This window comes from Lepus europaeus, chromosome 7 (genome assembly GCF_033115175.1).
Source record: "Lepus europaeus isolate LE1 chromosome 7, mLepTim1.pri, whole genome shotgun sequence".
NCBI lineage: Eukaryota > Metazoa > Chordata > Mammalia > Lagomorpha > Leporidae > Lepus > Lepus europaeus.
In genome coordinates, this window is record NC_084833.1 from 6,599,539 (window position 1) to 6,619,807 (window position 20,269).

Here is a 20,269-nt window from a genome sequence, read left to right on the forward strand (position 1 = left end):
AGGGGCCTCATCTGTCTTTCCAGGCTTCAGTTAGGATGAAAGGGACCCCCAGGACCCTGCCAAGGAGCCCCCCACCCCCACCACACCTGTCTGTCCTCAGAGGCGGGGCCACGCGGCCGCCTCTGGCCATCAGCTGGCATCCACCTCACTGCAAAGAGCCTCGCTGACCCTGGTGGACGCCCACCCCGAGCCCCCAGGCTGCCCTCCGGCCCACGCCCCCATCTGCTACAGCTTGGGGCGTGGGCACAGTGCGCTGTCCGAGGCCCAGCCCCCCGTCCAGCCTGGGGTGCACAGAGCAAGTCCCTGCACATCGCCAGCCCCAGCCCTTTCCCCCTGGGATTTGAAAGCGGCCCAGGTCGCGACACTGCCATCTGCAAGCTGGGCCGTGTCCTGGCCGGGCCCCTGGCGCCCAGCACCCCATGGACACCCACACGAAGGAAGGGAGCTCCCCGTCCTCGATTCGCTTTTGTCAAGCCTGACCTGCTGGCCCGACCTTCTCACGGTGGCAAGAGCAAAACCGCTGACGTGCACACGCCCTCCCCTAGCCCCGGCGAGAAACTTGTGAGCTTTCGGCTCTTCGGCCCGCTCCGCCTGCCGTATTTGGAGAGAGACTCCATTCTGCTGTTGTTCTGAAGTTGCCTCTGGGGACCCTGAAGACTTTTCAGGCTGGGACAGGATGAAGGAGACCCCTGCGAGGCAGCCGGACGCCCGCTCTGCTGGCCCAGGGGCCCATCCCCCGGGCAGGGGTGCAGGTGTTTGTGAACGGAAGCCGCGAGGGCCGGAGGTGGGGATGGTTTCAGAGACGGAAATATCTGGACCCTCCCTCCATCTGCCCCGGACCCAGGCAGAGAGTGAAACAGCGGAGAAACCAAAAGTGAAATTAGTTCACTCGCATTTCACAAAAACTTTCCCACGAACAAAACCAGAGAAGACCGAACCCTGGGACCGTCTCCCCGCACAAGGCCTGGGCACCCGCTTGATGCCACGGGCGGGGGGCTGAGCCCCGGCCGACCAAGCCTCACCAGCCAGAGCGCCAGCCGGACGGGTCCTTGGAGAACGCCCAGCGGCCGTGCCTAACAGGGTCCCGGCTCCATTTATAAATAACCCAAGAACATTCTGTTTCCACGTTTCTGGGGCCGGGCTTCCCAGCACACAGGGCTCTGGGGACCTGTGACAGCCGCGGCCGGTCAATGAGAGCGCTGCGGGGACCAGGCCCAGCACGGCCTCGTCCAGGCCTGCGAACAACCGCCCCATTGAGGATCCCTGCCCCGGGCTCTTCCCTGCACCAGCCCAGAAACGGCATCTCCGGGGTGGACCGGGGCCCTGGGCGGCGGCCGCAGATCCTTTGGCTTCTAAGGCCGACCCAGGAAGTCTGGACTGGGCCTGCCGGAGGCTCCTGGTCAGCAGCTGGCACGGCCCCCGGCCTGGGAGCCTCAATGTCCTCTTTTGAGAACAGCACCCCACCCCAGAGTATTCCTGTGGCCCGGACCTGGCTCCAGGAACGCCCATCTGTGGTCCAGCGGGCACTGTATTCCCGCAGAAGGTAGAGAGGCCAGCAAACCTCCCCGCCGGGCTCAGCCCCCTGGACTTCCTGTGTGGTCCCCCAGGAGGGCCTGAGGCCCCCAGGTCCCCTCCTGCAGGTGTCCAGACACTGGTTACCTAACAATCGCGCCCCCGGGCTCTGACGTCACCCCGGGTGGGTTCTCAGCAGCCCCAGCGGCCGAGCTGCGGCCAGGGAGGATGGCGGGGGCGTGAGCCGGATGGAAGAGCCGGGAGCCGGTAAGGGGCCCGGGCCCGGGTGGTCACTGGCCGTGCCCCCCGGAGAAGAAAGCGGAAGTACTCGGGCTTCTGAATTTCCCCTAAGTTCCCACAAGGCCCCGCTGTGGCCCCCACGGCCCCTCTTCCGCACGCCGGGAATTTCCGATTTCACTTCCTTAAAAGCGCGCGGCCGGAGGGCCTCGTGCGCTGCCACAGTGCCCGCACGCCGCGCCCCTCTCCGGCCTCTCCCGGGCCCGGGGCGATCAGAGGATGAGGGGGCCGGGCGGCAGGACGGGGGCTCCCGAGGGCCCCCGGCGCGCCCGCGGCCCGTGCCGAGGGGAACCCGGAGGAGGCGCACTGCCCGGGGTCTCGCGGAGCCCTGTGACGGGGTGTGGGGGCGCGGGGGTGCCCGCAAAGCGGGTAACACCTCGGACGCCGACCCCTCGGTTCCCGCCTTTCCAACCGCAGCACTTCCGCGAGCCGCCCCGCGAGGGGCGGGGCGAGACAGGTGCGGTTGCCACGGCGCCCCGGCCAGAAGCTCGCGAGATTTGGACTCAGCCAATAGGAGGCGGGGGAGGGGAGGACGTGGCACGGGGGCTGGGGGCGGGGCCCGGAGGGGCTCCTCCCGCCCCCTCCCGAGGCCGCGCTGCCCCCGCCCCGCGGCGGCCGCGCCCGGCCCTATAAAGGGCGCACGGCCGGGCGCGCGCGCCACTCGGCAGAGGGCGCCTCCGCGAGCCGCGCCGTGCGCCTGCGCAGTGCGGGCCGCTCCCGCCCGCCGCCCGCCGCCCGCCCGCCGCCCGCCGCCGCCGCCGCCGCCCCCGCCGCCGGCCGGCCCGGCCCCTCGGCCCCTGCGCGCCGGCTCTCAGCCGCCCTCCGTCCCGCAGCCGCCGCCAGCGCCGTGTCCGGCAGCATGTTCAGCTGGGTCAGCAAGGATGCGCGGCGCAAGAAGGAGCCGGAGCTGTTCCAGACGGTGGCCGAGGGCCTGCGGCAGCTGTACGCGCAGAAGCTGCTGCCGCTCGAGGAGCACTACCGCTTCCACGAGTTCCACTCGCCCGCGCTGGAGGACGCGGACTTCGACAACAAGCCCATGGTGCTGCTCGTGGGCCAGTACAGCACGGGCAAGACCACCTTCATCCGGCACCTGATCGAGCAGGACTTCCCGGGGATGCGCATCGGGCCCGAGCCCACCACCGACTCGTTCATCGCGGTCATGCACGGGCCCAGCGAGGGCGTGGTGCCGGGCAACGCGCTCGTCGTGGACCCGCGGCGCCCCTTCCGCAAGCTGAACGCCTTCGGGAACGCCTTCCTCAACAGGTGCGCCCCCGTGACCCCGTGACCCCGGCCGCCCCCGTGGCCCCGGCCGTCCTTTGTCTGCGAGGCGCCCTGGAGACCCTCGGGCAGGGCCGCGGCCTGGGAGGGGGCGTCGCCGGCTCCCCGCGCCTCCGGACCCTCAAGTTCCAAGCCCTGCGGCAGCCCCCAGCCCCACCTCGCCCCGCGCCGGGGGCAGTGCTGCTGGCCGCTCCCCGGTCTCCCCGCCCCGGACCTGACGCCCTTAATTCATTCCGAGCCAGCCCGCCCCCTCCCTCCCTTCGGGGGTCGTGCAGACACCCCCAGCGCTGCCTCCCGGGCCCCCGCGGCTTTGTGCGGGTGGGATGGGCAGCCCCTTGGAGTTGGAACGCCCCCCCCCCCCATATGCAGTTCCCAAGGGTCGCTGCGCTGGGAAACAGCTCGGGGCAGTGGCCTGGTGGCCCTGGAAGGCGACCCCGGAAGCCCCTTATGCTGGTTGGATCTCAGCCCCTCACCCAGGGGCGGAGGGCCCTGGGAATGAGAGGCAGTGGCCTCCCCAGGGAGTGCACGCCCAGGCCACCCCACAGGGACATACCAGAGGAGCCAGGCCCGCCCCTCCCCCCATCCCAGGACGACTCCTCGGCTGGGGAGCTGAGGACTGGGTCTCTGAGGCCTGCCCCGTCCCCGCCCTACACGGCCACATTCCTTCGCAGACACTGTCCAGCCTGCGGGGGGCGGACCAGCTGGCCCCACGGCCCGGCCCAGGCTCCTCCGGGCCTGGTGCTGACACTTAATACCTTCGGGCCTCCGGGCATCTCAGGCTGGTTTGTGGCCAATGGCCTGTGAGTGCTAAGGTCAAGCCCTTTGGGCTAAGGCTTCCAGGACCCTTGGGCCTCGGCTTGGCTGCGCCTGTCGGCCGCCATCGGCTCCAGCTGTTGGGTCGGGGGGGGGGGGGGTTTGGCCTCCCTGGTGGGACGCTGGGTCCCAGCGTGTGCGCGGACTGTGGGGAAGCCGTCCCTCCCCTGCAGCCTGTGGGTCTTCATTCGGGGCCGGCGGGGTCTCCATCCTCTCGGCAGCCCCCGCCTGCCTGGCCCCCAGATCCCAGAACCACACTTCTGCCTCCTCGCCACTGCGTCCTCTCCAGAAAGTCCCCGGATGCCGGCGGGCCTCACTAGGGACAACAAAGGGGACTTGTCTGGCTGAGGCAGCCCGTCCCAGCCGGTCAGCACCCTCACTCTCGGGGGGCCCATCCCAGCCGGTCACCACCCTCACTCTCAGGGACCCCTGTCCCCGCCGGTCAGCACCCTCACTCTCGGGGGGCCCCCGTCCCAGCCGGTCAGCACCCTCACTCTCAGGGGGCCCCCGTCCCAGCCGGTCACCACCCTCACTCTCAGGCGGTCCCCCGTCCCAGCCGGTCACCATCCTCACTCTCAGGGGGCCCCCGTCCCAGCCGGTCACCACCCTCACTCTCAGGGACCCCTGTCCCCGCCGGTCAGCACCCTCACTCTCAGGGGGCCCCCGTCCCAGCCGGTCACCACCCTCACTCTCAGGCGGTCCCCCGTCCCAGCCGGTCACCACCCTCACTCTCTGGGGGCCCCCGTCCCAGCCGGTCACCACCCTCACTCTCGGCCCCCCACCCGGGGGCCGCTCTCAGGAGCAGGGCCTGCATCAGGGCACCAAGGGTATCTCGTGCGAACTCCCCGCTGCATGAGCAGGCCTGCCCACTGCACGGGGTCAGCGCGGCTCCTCTTGGGCCCCACGCCCTGCGCTCCGCACCGGGTCCTGCAGATGTTCCCTCCCTTGCCTGGCCGGCGGCCAGGGCGTTTGGACGTGCGCTGCTCTCGGGCCAGTTCTCCAGATCCCTCCCTTCGGCGGCCTCTGTCCAGCGACTCCCTCCCTTGCTGACCCCCAGGCCTGGACGCCCGGCTGCTGGCCCAGGGAGGGCGCGGGCCGAGGTGCGCTCCCGCCGGGGGGCAGCTGGCTGGGCTCTGTGCTCCAGCCGCCCCCAGCCTGGGGGTCACTTGCCGCCTGGCTCGTAGCACCTCTGTCAGAGAGGCCTTGGAGGGAGCCTGGGCGTGGAGGGAGCCTGGGCGTCGAGGGAGGGCCGTGGCGTGGCTAGGCCCTTAGAGTGAGCCGGCAGCCCGCCACGGCTGCGTTCTGGGCAGAGAGGTGTGACTGCACTTCCTGCGCGGCCCCAGCGCGGCGGGGGGCAGGGCTGAGCCTGCAGCCCCAGCAGGAAGAGAACACGCGTGCACCCTCGGGTGGTTGCAGACTTCAGTGTGGGACTCCCAGGGCCCCGTGCCACCCTTCTGTTTCCTTCTGAGCGGAGCGGTGACCCAGGCGCACACAGTGTGCCCTGGCGACTCAGCAACTGGGAAGCTGAACTCTCGAACCCTGGGGTCAGCGGCTGCGCGGGAAGTGCTGATGGGGTCAGTTTGAGGGCCGCTTGCCGGCCAGCCTGCACGTGAAGGCGATGGAGAGGCTCCCGTAGGCCCCTTCGGGAAGGGAAGCGGGAAGTGGGGGTGCAGGGGTGCGGAGAGCAGCCCCAGCTCGCTGCTGACCGCCGTCTCCCGCCTTGTCTCGCGTAGGTTCATGTGTGCCCAGCTGCCCAACCCGGTGCTGGACAGCATCAGCATCATTGACACCCCCGGCATCCTGTCCGGAGAGAAGCAGCGCATCAGCAGAGGTGAGCGGGCGCCCGGGCAGGCGAGGACGCGCCCACGGTTCCGGGGGGCCGCTGTCCTTTCGGGGCCCTAGAGGGGGGCCGGTATTGCAGCAGAGCGGGTAAAACCGCCACCTGTGACGCCGGCATCCCGTGTGGGCACTGTTCATGTCCCTGCTGCCCCACTTCCAAGCTAGCTCCCTGCTACTGGCCCTGGAGAATTCAACGTAAAATGGCCCCCATATTTGGGCCCTGGCCCCCAGGTGGGCCTGGATGAAGCTCCTGGCTCCTGGCTCCAGCCTGGTCCAACACCGGCAGTTGAGCTGTCGGGAGTGAACCAGCAGGTGGAAGGTCTCTCTCTGTCTCTGTAATTCTGACTTCCAAATAAATACATAAAAATCTCTAAAGAAAACAACAGCCGTAGGATGTGCCAGAAGCCACAGGACGGGGCAGTGGGGCGGGGCCGTAGTGTGCTGCCGTGCCGGGCTCCCCTCCCGCATCGCCAACCCTGGACGGGCCCCTGGCGCCACCTGGGGCCCTCTTGTTTGTGTTGAACTGTCCTGCCCTTGAAGCGCTGTGAGTTCCCCGTGAGCCCAGCAGGGCTGTGAGCGAGCCTGCCGGCGGAAGCTGGCGGGCTATGTTGAGTCCAGAAATGTGGGTGCGTTCGCATAGACGCTGACAGCGCCTCCCCTGGGGGCTGTGTTTGCAGCCTGGGGTTTTCCCACTGTGCCGTGGTGTGCAAGGCCCGTTCCAACCGCGTCTGGGTTTTGCCTTCTGGTTCCGGGTAAGCCTGGACTGGGTCATCTTCCTGCCATTGCCGCTGGTTTTTTCCCTAAAATTTGTTTATTTGAAAGTCAGAGTTACACAGAGAGACGGAGAGACACAAAGAGAGGTCTTCCTCCCGCTGTTCACTCCCCAGATGGCCACAATGGCCAGAGCTGGGCCAGGCTGAAGCCAGGAGCCAGGAACTCAATCGGGGTCTCCCATGTGGGTGGCAGGCCATGGGTACCCAGGCCATTAGCAGAGAGCTGGATCAGAAGTGGAGACAGGAGCTGGCGCCCGTTTGGGATGCTGGTGTCCTAGGTGGTGGCTTTACCTGCTACGCCACGGCACCAGCCACCCCCTTTTTTTTTTTTTGACAGGCAAAGTGGACAGTGAGAGAGAGACAGAGAGAAAGGTCTTCCTTTGCTGTTGGTTCACCCTCCAATGGCCGCCGCGGTAGGCGCGCTGCGGCCGGCGCACCGCGCCGATCCGATGGCAGGAGCCAGGTGCTTATCCTGGTCTCCCATGGGGTGCAGGGCCCAAGCACTTGGGCCATCCTCCACTGCACTCCCTGGCCACAGAAGAGAGCTGGCCTGGAAGAGGGGCAACCAGGACAGGATCGGTGCCCCGACCGGGACTAGAACCCGGTGTGCCGGCGCCGCAGGCGGAGGATTAGCCTAGTGAGCCGCGGCGCCGGCTCAGCCACCCCTTTTTTAAAAGTTCTATTTAATTGAAGGTAGCAGGACAGAGCAAGAGGGAGAGAGCGAGAAAGAGGTCTTCCATCCACTGGTTCACTCCCCAGATGGCAGCAATGGCCAGGGCTGGGCCCGGCTGAAGCCAGGAGCCTGGAACTCCAGCCTGGTCTTCCGCAGTCAGGCGGGTGGGCGCCTTGGGGCTGGGTGAGCTGTGGCTGGGACCTGCTAAGTAGGGGTGGAGTCTGCAGCTGTGAGGGCGAAATGAAAACAGGTCAGACCACGGGGCGGGGGGGGGGGGGGCTGTGGACTGGTGGCCGGGCCTGTTTATCATTAACTCCCAGTCTTCGCTGTGTCCCTCGCCCTGTGGCCACGTGCAGCGCTGGGCCTTGCAGTGGAAGCCGGCCGCTGTGGTGTGGGCTGCGGGACCTCGGCTGTGGCCGTGAGCCGGGGGTTCTGTTCCCGTTTCTTCCTGGCCGTGCCCTGCAGGGTAGTGTGGCGTTGTCACAGGGCCCCTGCTCGCTCCACCTCCAGCCTGGTTTAGAAGCTGCCGTTTGGCGCCAGTGCTGTAGCACAGTGGGTTAAGCCCACCACCTGCAGCGCCTGCATCCCATGTGGGTGTCGGTTCAAGTCCCGGCTGCTTCAGTTCTGATCCAGCTCCTGCTAATGCACCCAGGAAAGCAGCAGAGGATGGCCCAAGTGCTTGGGCCCCTGCACCCACGTGGGAGACCGGGACAGAGTACCAGCCTCCTGGCTTCAGTTTGGCCCAGCCCTGGCTGTGGCGGCACTTGGGGGGTGAACCAGCAGATAGAAGATCATTGTCTCTCCATCTCTGTAACTCTTTCAAATAAATACGTCTTTAAAAAGAAAAAAAAAAAAGTCTGCTGCTTAGGTTGTAAGGCTAAGATTTTTTTATTTATTTGGAAGGCAGAGTTAGAGAGGCAGCTGCACCAATCGGAAGCCAGGAGCCAGGAGCTTCTTCCAGGTCTCCCACATGGGTGGCAGGGGTCCAAACACTTGGGCCATCTTCTACTGCTTTCCCAGGCCACAGCAGAGAGCTGGATCGGAAGTGGAGCAGCCGGGTCTTGAACCAGTGCCCATATGGGATGCAGGCACTGCAGGGGGTAGCTATGCCGCAGTGCCGGCCCCAAGGCTAGGCTTTGAGGTTCCTGGGCCCCTGGTGATAGGGATGCCCTAGGAGTTCACGGGGCCCCTCCCAAAACTGCTGGCGTCAGCCCGCTGGGGTGGAAGACAAGCCCAGGACGTCGGAGCGAGTCACTCCAAGAAGAACCGCCGGGAGTTCGGTGTCCGGCTGCCTCCACAGAGGTGCAGGCCTTCCTTTGAGGGGTTATCTTGTTGGTGGCAGGCGGGGACCTTTCTGCTGGGGTCATCGAGGGAGGCCCGCAGGCCCCTGGTGTGGACGCTGCTCTGATAAGGGTCAGTGGCTCGCCAGGATGCCATGCACGGTGAGAGCCAGAGGGAGGCGTTTGGGTGTTTGGAGGAGGAGTTGGGCTTTCTCAGCCCCTGTGTAACAGAGACCGGATCGGCCGCTGGCCCGGGGCGGCGACGCCTCCTGTGGGGCGTCTGACCCTCCAGCCTCAGCAGGCGGAGTCCCGGGTGTGCATGAGTGCTGATGTCCAAGGCAGAGAACCAGAGAGAAGACTCTCCAGAGCTGCCCGCCACAGCCAGGGCTGGGCCCGGCAGAAGCCAGGAACCCAACCCAGGGTTTGCACTTCGGTGGCAGGGCCGGGCACTTGGGCGATGTTCCAGTGCCTTCCTGGACGCGTTAGCAGGGAGCTCGATCGGAAGTGGAGCAGCCAGGGCTCGGACTGGTGCCGTGATACGGGGATCCAGCATCTTAACCCGCTGTGCCAAACGCCTGCCCCGGACTGTGTGTCCCGGCGCGTGGGGTGCAGCTTCTGCTGCTGGCGCGGCCGTCAGGAAGGGGACACGCGGGCGCTGGTGTCGGAACTCGCCCTGTGTGGCACTGCAGCGCTGCTTAGCGTGGCCCCAGTCACGGAGTCAGCCGGCTCCCGGTGTCTCGCCCGGGGGCTGGGGAAACGGGCTGCTGGGCAGTCCTGCCAGGCCCTGCTCTGTCTCCCTCCGGGCGGGAGACAGGCCTCAGGGTCGTGCACAGCCCGGCCTCCCCACTGCACCCTGGGCTGGAAGGAGCCGGGTGGCCGAGAGGTCAGCGCCTCGCTCTAGTGGGAAGAACAGGTTCCCGTAGCAGCAGCGACTTTGCCGCCCAGAGGTCTTGGTCAAAGGCGTGTGTCCTGAAAGTTGCGCAGTTGGCAGAAGGACCACCACTTGGCGCCTCTGGGATGTCCCGAACGTGGCCCCCGGGGTGGTGGCAGCTGCTGGCCGCGCTGCCGGGGAGTTGGCTTCTCCTCCCCAGAGACCCCGCCCAGCAGAGGAAGTCCAGGCAGCCGCGTTCCCCGCCCTGCTGGCAGTGCGCGGAGCAGGTGTTTCCCTTGCAGAAGGACCGGCCAGCAGGGCGCACAGCTGTGGCCCCGGCAGCGGCTGCGGTGCCCTCCCCGCCCGCTCGGCCTGCCCCCTGCCTTCTGCCTCTCCCCACGGCCCTCCCATGTGCAGGAAACACTGCTCGCAGAGATAAGGCGAGGCCGGTGCAGGCCCTGAGCAGTCAGGATGTAGCCCGAGCTCTGCGGGACCCCTGAGAGTCGCCTCCGGGGAGAGGGGGTCTCGGGCTGCCGTCGCCCTGTGCTCACCTGAGCACCATGAAAGACGCCTCTCCTGTGTCGGCACAGAGGGCGACCTTGGACGGCGCTCGTTCCTGCCTGCTGCCACGTGTCTGATAAGGAGTGTTCCAGGGGCAGCTGGACACCACCAGCTGTGGTCACAGCAGGGCCGCGGACAGGGCGTGCCCGCAGCGTGCCTGGCCAGTGTCCTCCACCCCTGAGCCGCGCTGCGACTTCTGTGCCTCGGGGTTTGCCGCGCAGGAGGCGGCCACAGGGGCTGGTGCTCGGCTCAGACTCGAGGTGGGGGCCCGGCTGCCGGGGAGGCAGAGGCCCACCCCACACCCTGGCCGGCAGGCACTGGGCTCGGACCCAGGCCGAGAGAAGGGGCCTTGGTGAGAAGGCCGTGGCGGGGGCCCCAGGTCCCTGACCCTGGCTCCCCAGCTCTCCTGAAATGCACAGCGGCCGCCCCCACCTCGGCCCGGCCCAGGGCAGCCTCGGAGGCCGGCTTCGAGCAACAGCGCTAGAACTTGCCTCCCTTCCTCTGTTCTCTGCCTCCAGACAGAAACTGGCCGGGCGCTGGGCCCTCACTGCCCTCCTGCAGCTGTCCTAGGTTCCCCGGCTCCTCCCAAGCCCTGCGATCCCTAGTGGTCAGAGCCCCCACCCCAGCTGACTCCCACCATTTGGCCTGCTGTGCTGGGCGGCGGCAGCCCCGCCTCCCGCAGGTGCCTCCTGAGTTGGCCCCCAGGCCAGTCTCACCAGCGTGTTCTGAGGGGCTGCCCGGAGGCTGTGTTCCCTGGCTTCTTGACATCTGTGACGCAGGTCAGAAGGGGGAGGTTCCAGATCATAAGGGGGAGGTTCCAGATCAGAAGGGGGAGGTTCCAGTCTTGCCCAGTTGCTGCTCCCCCTGGGGTGACTCCCGGGACTCACAGTGCCGCCGGTTAGGAGACAGGCGCCAGCCCTCGGCCCTCGCGCCGGGCTCATAATTAGGTGTTCTGATGAAGAATAAGGGGCAGAGACAGCCGGGCTCCCAGGCCCTGCGGGGGAACAGCCCAGGCCCCGCAGCGCCCCACTAGCCGCTTCTAGAACCACCCCGCCCGCCCTCCCCACCGCGCTGGCCTCGCAGCCGTCCCCGGGCTGCGCGCTGGCGGCGGGCTGGGTGGCAGGCGGCCCGGGCGCCTGCACATGTTCGTTTATATTTGGGGCCTGAGTTGTTCTGAAGCTGTTCCATCCCACACGCTCTGGGCCTCTCAATCCCAAACACATCCTGCTCGCAAACAGGAGCTGGGGGCGGGGAGGGGGGGCTCCTGCCACCGTCCTCACCCTGCCGAGGGGGCGGGCGGCCTGCGAGGGTCCCACCACCGGCTGTTGAGTAGAAGGTTCCAGAATGAAATATGGGCCTAATACAGAGTCGTCTGCCCTTCCTGCCACTCCTTGGTTATTTATTTTTATTTTTAAAATTATTTTATCTGAAAGGCAAAGTGATGGAGAAGTCTTCCATCCGCCGGTTCACTCCCCAAATGGCCACAACAGCCAAGGCTGAGCCAGGCCGAGGCCTGGAGCCAGGAGCTCCATCCTGGTCTCCCACAGGGGCCCAGGTATTTGCCATCATCTGCTGCCCGTCAGGTATGTTAGGGAGCTGGATCAGAAGCAGAGCAGGCAGGGCTGTGAGGTGGGGGTGGGCTTCTCAGGCCGCGGCCCCACCGTCTGTTAGGGCGGGCGTGGCGTATCTCCTGCGTCAGGTATGGGATGCACGCCCTCATGCACCCGGCAGTCCACGCAGGAAGTGCCCTGGGCCAGGCATTCCATGAGGAATGTCATGGAAATGGACTCAGAGCTGGGGCCCAGGGTCTGCCTCCCTGAGGGGCAGGCAGCGCGTGTGCCATTGCCGGCAGCCCGCTGTGGGGCGGGACCCCAGGCGCCGCTGGCTGCCCTGGTCCTGTGCAGGGGCGGTCCTGACTGAGGTGCTGGACAGTGCTCCGTGTGCCTCAGTTTCCCTCGGGTGGGAGCCTGGGAGCGCGAGGCCCCTGCTCACCCCTGTGCTGAGCCCCTCAGCGGGAGGACGCTTGGGACCAGGTCCTGGCAGCGGCCACTCCGCCCCAGTCTCCGCCTTGCACTCCTAGCTTGTTTGGCTTGTTTGTCCTGGGCCGGCAAGAAGCCCCCAGGCCCGGGCAGGAAACAAAAGTGCTTGCGGACAAACCCTCCATTGTCCGTGTTCTGGAAACTTGGGATGCGGGAAGCAGCTTCCCCGGCCGCTGGAGCTCCCTGCGCCGGGACTGTGCTGCAGCATCGGAACCACTCAGGGAGTCCCAGCACCCAGAGAGCTTCCCGGGCCCAGTGCCCCGGGGCCTGCGGGAGCCCCCGAGGGGGAGGCAGCCACGCCCTGTCCGGCCACCGTCTGCCCCGATGACGCCACTCCTCCTGCCTCTGCCTCTCACCCACGGTTTTCATTTTAGAAGCCGCTGGGGTCTATGTGAGCCCCACGGGGTGGCGTGTGCAGGGCGCTAGGAGGTGGCAGTGCCTTCCCGTCCGGCGCCGAGGCCTTGCCGTGCCCCCAGCCCAGCGCCAGCTCCCTGTTCCCCGTGCGTCCCCTCTCCCTGTGCTCGGGGGGGGGGGGTCGCAGTGTGTGCCCCGTGCCCGTTTCCCTCGGGCAGCGTCTTGAGGGTCCCAGGACTGGCCGAGCCGGGGCTTGTGTTGCCGGCTCACGGCTCACTGGCTCTCGCTTTTTGTGTTTTTCTCTAAGATTGATTTAATTGAAAGGCAGAGCAGCGGACAATGGAGAAGACAGAGATCAACCATCGAAGTGACAATAGAATCACTGGCACTGCTGGGGTCCCAGCTGAACTCAGCCCGTGCCCTTGGGCCGCTTATGTCTTTTTTTTTTTTTTAAAGATTTATTTATTTATTTGAAAGGCAGAGTTAGGGAGAAGGAAATTGTCCATCTGCTGGTTCACTCCCAAACGGTTGCAAATGGCCACAGCTGGGCCAGACTGAAGCCAGGAGCCAGGAGCTCCATCCGGGTCTCCCTTGTGGCTGCAGGGGCCCAAGCACTTGGACCATCCTCCGCTGCTTTCCCAGGTGCATTAGCAGGGAGCTGGGCCGGCAGTGGAGCAGCCGGGACTCAGACCAGCGCCCGTATGTCGGTGGTGGCTTCACCCGCTGCGCCACAGCGCCGGCCCCTCGTTTGTGTCCTTTGTGGAGTCACCCGTGTTCTCTCCATCAGTGGCCATGGGGCCCCGCTGGGCCTGAGCACAGCTCCCCACACAGCCGCCCCGCCGTACTGCGTAGCCCTGGTGCTTCCTTGAGGCCGGGCGAGGTGCGTCCTGGGGGGCTTGGCGGTGGTTCGCACGTAGCAGCGTGGCCCGGCCTTGGTGCTCTGGCCTCTATGAGCTGAGGGTGTACTTGGCCAGTCACTGTGTCTCCCTCACTCCGAAAGTGTGAGCATTTTCCATCATAAACAGGAAATTTCATTCACCTGCAAAAAATGGACCCCGCTCTGATGACTCCGGCCTGAGGTGTTGGCCAGGGTTTGCGGGTGGGGTGGGAGCCGGGCGAGCTCCGGCTGGGGCCGTGGGGACCGGCAGCAGGGGCTTTGTTCAGTGCCAGGATTCAGGGAGACGACTCCTCCTCTCTCTCTTCCTCCACCGCCCAGGGAGGGGGCTGAAGCCACACTGGGCTGGGTTGGGGCTGCTGACCTCAGCTCCCCAGGCGCTGTCCCGACGCCCAGGCCAAGGCCAGCACGAGCTGAGCACAGCCTGTCGGGGTCCCATTCCCAGGAACTTGTTTCTGGCCCCACCGCCTCCCCAGCTGGGTGAGCTTTGGTTCCAGCTGCACTGGCCGGGCAGGAGGCGGAGGGCAGAAGCGAGCCTGGCTTTTGCCGCGTGGAGAGCCAAGTTCAGCCCTTGGTTATCGCTTTGTCGGCCCTGCCCTGTGTTCCCAGGGCAGCCGGCGCCCCAGGTGGGCCCCATGCCTGGCCGCGCCCCCCTCCTTCCCCTCCCAGTGTCCCGCTGACCTCCGCCCCCGGGCCTCCCAGAGCTCCCCAGGGCCTCCTGGCTCGATGCCCCCCCCACACCTGAGCACAGAGGCCGGCGGCTCTGCTGGCCCTGGCCCGGGGGCTGCCCTGGGCCGGAGGAGGCCTGTGAGGTGGTGCAGGATTGCGTGCTGGCTGCTGGCGGATTCCTCCAGGATGACGTGGAGCCAGGCCCGCCCCTCCCCTGGGAGATTCTGGGCCTGCGCCTCTGGATTTAACCCTCCTGTGAGACCATGAGAGGAGTCATGATTTGGATTTTTAAAAAAGATTTATTTACTTGAGAGGCAGTGAGTGTTACAGACTGGGGAGAGAGGCAGAGAGGTCTTCATCCGCTGGTCCCCTCCCCAGAAGGCCACAACAGCCAGGGCTGGGCCAGGCCCAACCCAGGAGCCAGGAGCTTCCTCCGGGTCTTCCCCACGGGTGCAGGGGCCCAAGGACGTGGGCCATCCTCCGCTACCTTCCCAGGCGTGTTAGCAGGGAGCTGGACTGGAGGTGGGGCAGATGGGACTCGAACCGGTGCCCACGTGGCTGCCGGTGCCGCAGGCAGGGGCTGAACCCACTGTGCTCGGGGGCTTGGATTTTACAGGTAGAAAAAGCATAGCTCAGAAGTTAGGAAAACTGGAGGCCACAGGGCCAGAGTTGAGCCAGAGCCTGCTTATTCCAGGGCCCGCGATCCCGTGGATGCCTGCTTGTGGGGGGAGGCTGGGCCCCCTGAGCCAGGTGCCTGGCGGGGGAGCGTGGCTGCCGGCAGAGCTGTCCTGGGCTTCAGCTCAGAGCTGTGGGGTGCTGTGGGCTGCCCGCGGGGCGTCAGGTCCCGCCAGGATGGAGGCCGTGTGGCCACTGCTCCCCCCAGCCGTGGCGGGTTGCTGAGCAGGGCCCTCGTGGGGGTGGGAGGCGGCGCTGTGTCCCCCCTGGAGCTGAGTGCCAGGCTGTGCTCTGGGAAGCGCTGAGTGGCACCTCGGACAGGAACGACAGAGCCCCCCCCCCCCCCCCAAGGCTCTGCGCCGCTCTCTCCGTGTCCCTAAGGTGGAGAACAGAATTCTTTACTTCTAGGGACATTGGAAGAAGTGGAAACATTTTTCTCACTGTTTTTCTCTTTTTGAATGGAAACGTTTTGAAGGAGCATAGTTGCCAAATAGGATGCAAATTAAACCGCTGGTACGGAGAGCCAAAGTCATCGGCTGAAATCAGGCATTTGATGTGGGAAGTCACCCCGATGGCCTTCCAGACGTGCAGCTTTCGCCTCTGAACCCAAAGTGGTTGCCGCAGCTCGCACCACCCCATGGGCGTCCCGGTCCTCAGAGAGGGGAAAAGCTGCACAGGCTTAGACACCTTTCTTGTTCATTTCTGTGGCATGGGAGGCCATGAACCCGGCTAAAATTAGACATTCTGTCACCGAAGAGGGAGTTCCAGTTAGCAGGCTCTGCCACAGATGGCACAGTTCACACTGGCTGCGTGGTGAGAGGAGCCAGAGAATGGGTCTGGAGCTGGAGCCCCCGCGGCCCAGCCTCCCGGCCCAGAGACCTGCAAAGGGGAAGTGGTGGCCACGCCCAGGGCTCAGAGTTCGCACAGGCAGTTTTGCAAACGCTAGGGTTTCTGTAGCAATGACCGAGCGGAACCTGTGCAGCTGGGGCAGTCAGACTCCATTTGCATAGGACAAGAGGGGGCCCAGTCTGGTCCCTGAGCTGCTGGTCTGGTCCCAGCGCAGCCCAAGTGGCAAAGATTAAACAAGAGGCTTTCGGCATCGGCAGCAGATAAGCGCCGCAGGTACCAGAGTGGATAGGGTCCGAGTCGCAGCAGACGCGCCCTCCGCGTCCCCTGGGCCACGCACCCCCCCCCCCCCCCCCGTTCTGGAGCTCATGCTTTGTCTCCGTGCTTGTCCGCGCCAGCGCTGACGGGTGGGGCACTTCCAGGTGCTGTGCATTCTGGGAACTGAAACGCTGACCTCGGGGACAGCTGTGCCCCGTGTCGGAGGGACTTTGAGTTCAGTCACAGCTCTGCTCCTGGCTTGTCCCCTGCTGATGTGGACCTGGGAGGCAGCAGGTGTGGCTCAAGTCATTGGGTCCCAAGCACCCTCACGGAGACCCAGATGGAGCTCCCGGCTCCTGGCTTCAGCCAGACCCAGCCCTGGCGTTGTGGGCATTTGTGCAGTGAACCAGCAGATGGGAGATCTGTCTACACCCCCCCCTTTCTGTACCTTTCAAACAAACAAACAAAACACTTAAAAAGACAGCTTTATGGGGCTGGTGTCCGGGCGCAGGGGGTTAAGCTGCCACGTTGGAGGGCTGGTGTGAGTCCTGGCCCCTCTGCTTATGTCTAGCTCCCCGCTGGTGCACCTGGGCGGCAGCGGGTGGTGGCCCAAGTGCTTGGGCCCCTGCCCCCACGTGGGAGACCTGGAGGAAGCTCCAGGCTCCTGGCCTTGACCTGGCCCAGCCCTGGCTCTTGCAGCCATTTGGGGAGTGAACCAGCGGTAGGAGATGTTTCTCTCCCCTCTCTGATGCTCCCCCCCGGGGTGGGGCAGCCTGGCCGCCCAGCTGCCAGGCCTCCCGAGCTCGAGCAGGCCCCATGTCGCCCCCAGGCTATGACTTCGCCGCCGTCCTCGAGTGGTTCGCCGAGCGTGTGGACCGCATCATCCTGCTGTTCGACGCCCACAAGCTGGACATCTCGGACGAGTTCTCGGAGGTCATCAAGGCCCTCAAGAACCACGAGGACAAGATCCGCGTGGTGCTCAACAAGGCCGACCAGATCGAGACGCAGCAGCTGATGCGCGTCTACGGCGCCCTCATGTGGTCGCTGGGCAAGATAATCAACACGCCCGAGGTGGTGCGGGTCTACATCGGCTCCTTCTGGTCCCACCCGCTGCTCATCCCCGACAACCGCAAGCTGTTCGAGGCGGAGGAGCAGGACCTGTTCAAGGACATCCAGTCGCTGCCCCGCAACGCCGCCCTGCGCAAGCTCAACGACCTCATCAAGCGCGCGCGGCTGGCCAAGGTGGGCCTGGGGGCGGGGCGTCCAGCAGGAAGCAGAGGCGCCACTCTGGCCTCCTCCGCTCCCCCTCCAGGCTGCCCTGGTGCAGGAGTGAGCGCGGGGCGGGGCGGGGCTGGGGGACCCGGGAAGTGGCTCGAGCCCCCAGCCCAGCGCTCCGTGCGCACAGAAAGTCCTGGGGTTGTTTGTGTTGCTGCGGGCTGAGCCCCGGTGGGAGTGACCTGTGGGGAGCCGGGCGCCGGCTGCGACCCCGGGCGGACACTGGGCATGAAGCCCAGATCCCGGTGCGCTGGCGCCCGTCCACGCAGGCCTCGTCCACCAGCTCCGACCCTTTCGTGGAAACTTGGGGCCCGGTGACGCCCGGCGGGGAGCGCCCAGATTACTCAAGAGTTTGGAATCTCGGGGCCCGGCCAAGGTTTGAGTGCGAGCTCAGGGAGGCTGGGGTGTGGAGATCAAGTTAACGCCGCCATGGGGACGGAGGGTGTCCCCTGCGGAGGCCTGACTTTGAACAGCTCCTCACCAGCCGCAGAGCCGAGTGAGCAGGCGGGCGATGGCCGAGTGTGAGGCCCGGCCAGCTACTGCCAGGCACCCCGGCGTCGGGCCAGGCTCTGGCTGTGGCTCCTGCCCGTGGCCCGCAGAGCCGTGCTGGGGACTGGGCCTGGTCCTGGGTGTGGAGCCACCCGGTGCAGAGCAGGTTTGCGAAAGCCCTGGTGACGCCATGGCCTCAGAGGAAGCAGGGAGGGGCAGCTCCCTGCACAAGGGCCCCGAGAGCCGCCGGCCCTGGGCACGTTGAGTCACCAGCCTGGAAACCCCGGGGGTCTCCGGCTCGGTCCCATGCCTGCCGTCGGCCAGCTGTTTCCCTTTCGCTCTGATCCCTTGCCCTCGCGGCCCTGGGAGCTCCTCGGCGCCAGCCCTGTTAACGGCGCGGGGCTGCCGGCCCCAGGGAGGCAGGGGCAGGCCGGGTGGGGGGCGCTGGGTGGGGCCGGCAAGCCGGACTTCCTCGCCAGGGCCGGGAGAACTGAGGGCGCCACGGGGAAGTGAGCCGGGCACCGCCCTGACTTGGCAGGCGTCTGGGCAAGGCATGGCCGCGCAGATAAAGCTGGGGATGGCCAGGAGTAGCCATGCCTCCCTGTAACCTGCAGGGCGCACGGAGCTCAGGGCGCATTCTGCACATGCGCGTGGGCTGGGGACCGGCACGTCGGGTCCAATCCCAGCTCGTGCACTCTGCCACGCAGCCATGGCGAGCCTCGCGGGGCACGTGGAAGGCCTGTGGCTGCCGGGCTGGGCCGGGCGGTCCCTGGGTCCGGCTTCGCCTCCTCTCCATGGTGACGCCAGAGTTCCCGCGAGGCCCGCGGGGTCCTGGGAGGGCAGCTGTAGCCCTTCCGCTCCCTGACGCCTCTCCCTGCCCGCAGGTGCACGCCTACATCATCAGCTCTCTCAAGAAGGAGATGCCCAACGTGTTCGGCAAAGAGAGCAAGAAGAAGGAGCTGGTGAACAACCTGGGCGAGATCTACCAGAAGATCGAGCGGGAGCACCAGATCTCGCCGGGCGACTTCCCCAGCCTCCGCAAGATGCAGGTGCGGGCTCCTCCTGGGGTGGGGGCCAGCACCCACCCGAATCGGGGAGGTCAGCCCGGGCCGTGACCCCGGGGAGGGGGAGGCGGTGACAGCCCCAGCTGCGGGACGATGGGGCCGGGCAGCTCCCCGGCGTCCTGCTCTGACCCCTGGCTGCAGCCCTGCGGGGTCTGGGCAGCCATTGCCTCCTGCCCAGCCTGTCCTTTGTCCTGCGCCCCCAGGAGCAGCTGCAGACGCAGGACTTCAGCAAGTTCCAGGCCCTGAAGCCCAAGCTGCTGGACACGGTGGACGACATGCTGGCCAACGACATCGCGCGGCTCATGGTGCTGGTGCGCCAGGAGGAGTCGCTCATGCCCTCGCAGGCTGTCAAGGGCGGCGCCTTCGATGGCACCATGAACGGGCCCTTCGGGCACGGCTACGGCGAGGGCGCCGGCGAGGGCATCGACGACGCCGAGTGGGTGGTGGGCAAGGACAAGCCCACCTACGACGAGATCTTCTACACCCTGTCGCCCGTCAACGGCAAGATCACGGGCGCCAGTGCCAAGAAGGAGATGGTCAAGTCCAAGCTGCCCAACACGGTGCTCGGCAAGATCTGGAAGCTGGCCGACGTGGACAAGGACGGGCTGCTGGACGACGAGGAGTTCGCCCTGGCCAACCACCTCATCAAGGTCAAGCTGGAGGGCCACGAGCTGCCCGCCGACCTGCCACCGCACCTCGTCCCGCCCTCCAAGCGGAGACACGAGTGAGGCGGCGCGGGGGGGCGGGGCCGCCCTTCCCAGCCCCATAAAGACCGAGCGCGGGCCCCTCCGCTCGCTCGTGAAAAGGAAAGCCCCCATCTTTCTTTGGAGGCCGGGCCCGGGCCCGGGGGGGCGGCCTCGGCCGCGGGGGGCGGGGTTCTGTGCACAGGAACTGTGGATATTTTAATATATAACGTTAGAGGCAGTCTGCTGTCTGGCCGCCGCCTCCTGTGTCTGGCAGCCCCTCGCACCCAGGGCCTCGGCCTTCGTCCTCCCGCTGTGAGCGCAGGGGGCCCGGGGCCGGGTGCATACAGAGGCTGAGTCCCCGAGCGTGGCCTCCTGGTGGGCGGCCCTGGCCCTGTGGCCCCCCAGCCGCCAGTCACAGGAGCAAGGGCAGCGCTGTCTTGTCTTTGGGGGGGTTCAGGGGAGGAGAGGGGGCCTTCCCGGAAGTGCGGGTGCTGAGTCTCGCCCCGTGGGTGCTGTACCTGGCCAGTCTTCCAGGACTTCCGGCCACTATTCAGAACTGTGGTTTCCGTCTCACCTTGCCCATGCTGCAGCCTGGGCCAGCTCCTCTGGGAGCCGGCGTGGTGTGGTGCGGGACTGCTCAGAGGAAGCCGGGGCTGAGCCCCCAGCCGCCGCCTGCCTCCTGCCAAGCAGAAGGTGGCCCTGGACAAGCCACGAGCGCCTGGGCCAGCGGCCTCCCTCCATTCCGCCGCAGTGTCCACGCACAGCCTGGGGGCCCCTGGGCGCACGCGCTGGCTGGCTGGCTGGCAGCTGTCGGGGCGGCGGGCTCCCCATGGGTGGGCTCCAGGGGGTCCACCCCACCTCGCCCCCCAGTGCTGCTCCGTAGGAGGCCTGGGTCTAGGTCCAGGAGCCGAGCGCAGCGTTAGGTGGGCTGGGTCACGCTCAGCCGGGGAGGAAGCTGACGGGGACGCTGGTCCTGGCATTAAAGTGAGTTCTGCCTGTGTCGAAGCTGGCGTCTGGCGCTCGGTCGTCCTTTCTGGGGGCACCAGCCCCGGGCCCCCCCAGCCCGAGGGCTCCCGCCTCCTGTTCACAGGGAGCCCTGCAGCCCGGGAGGGAGGAGGGACC

The 20,269-nt window shown here is 66.6% G+C and overlaps 1 protein-coding gene across 1 annotated transcript; it reads left to right on the forward strand.

Annotated features, from left to right (window-relative positions):
• Window positions 1-2,605: 2,605 nt before the first annotated feature.
• EHD1 (EH domain containing 1) lies at window positions 2,606-20,152 on the forward strand. Its single transcript, XM_062195886.1, has 5 exons — window positions 2,606-3,072; window positions 5,634-5,731; window positions 16,463-16,875; window positions 18,282-18,446; window positions 18,665-20,152. Exons 1-5 carry the CDS (start codon window positions 2,669-2,671, stop codon window positions 19,187-19,189), a joined length of 1,605 nt encoding a protein of 534 aa, XP_062051870.1. The 5' UTR covers window positions 2,606-2,668; the 3' UTR covers window positions 19,190-20,152.
• Window positions 20,153-20,269: the final 117 nt, after the last annotated feature.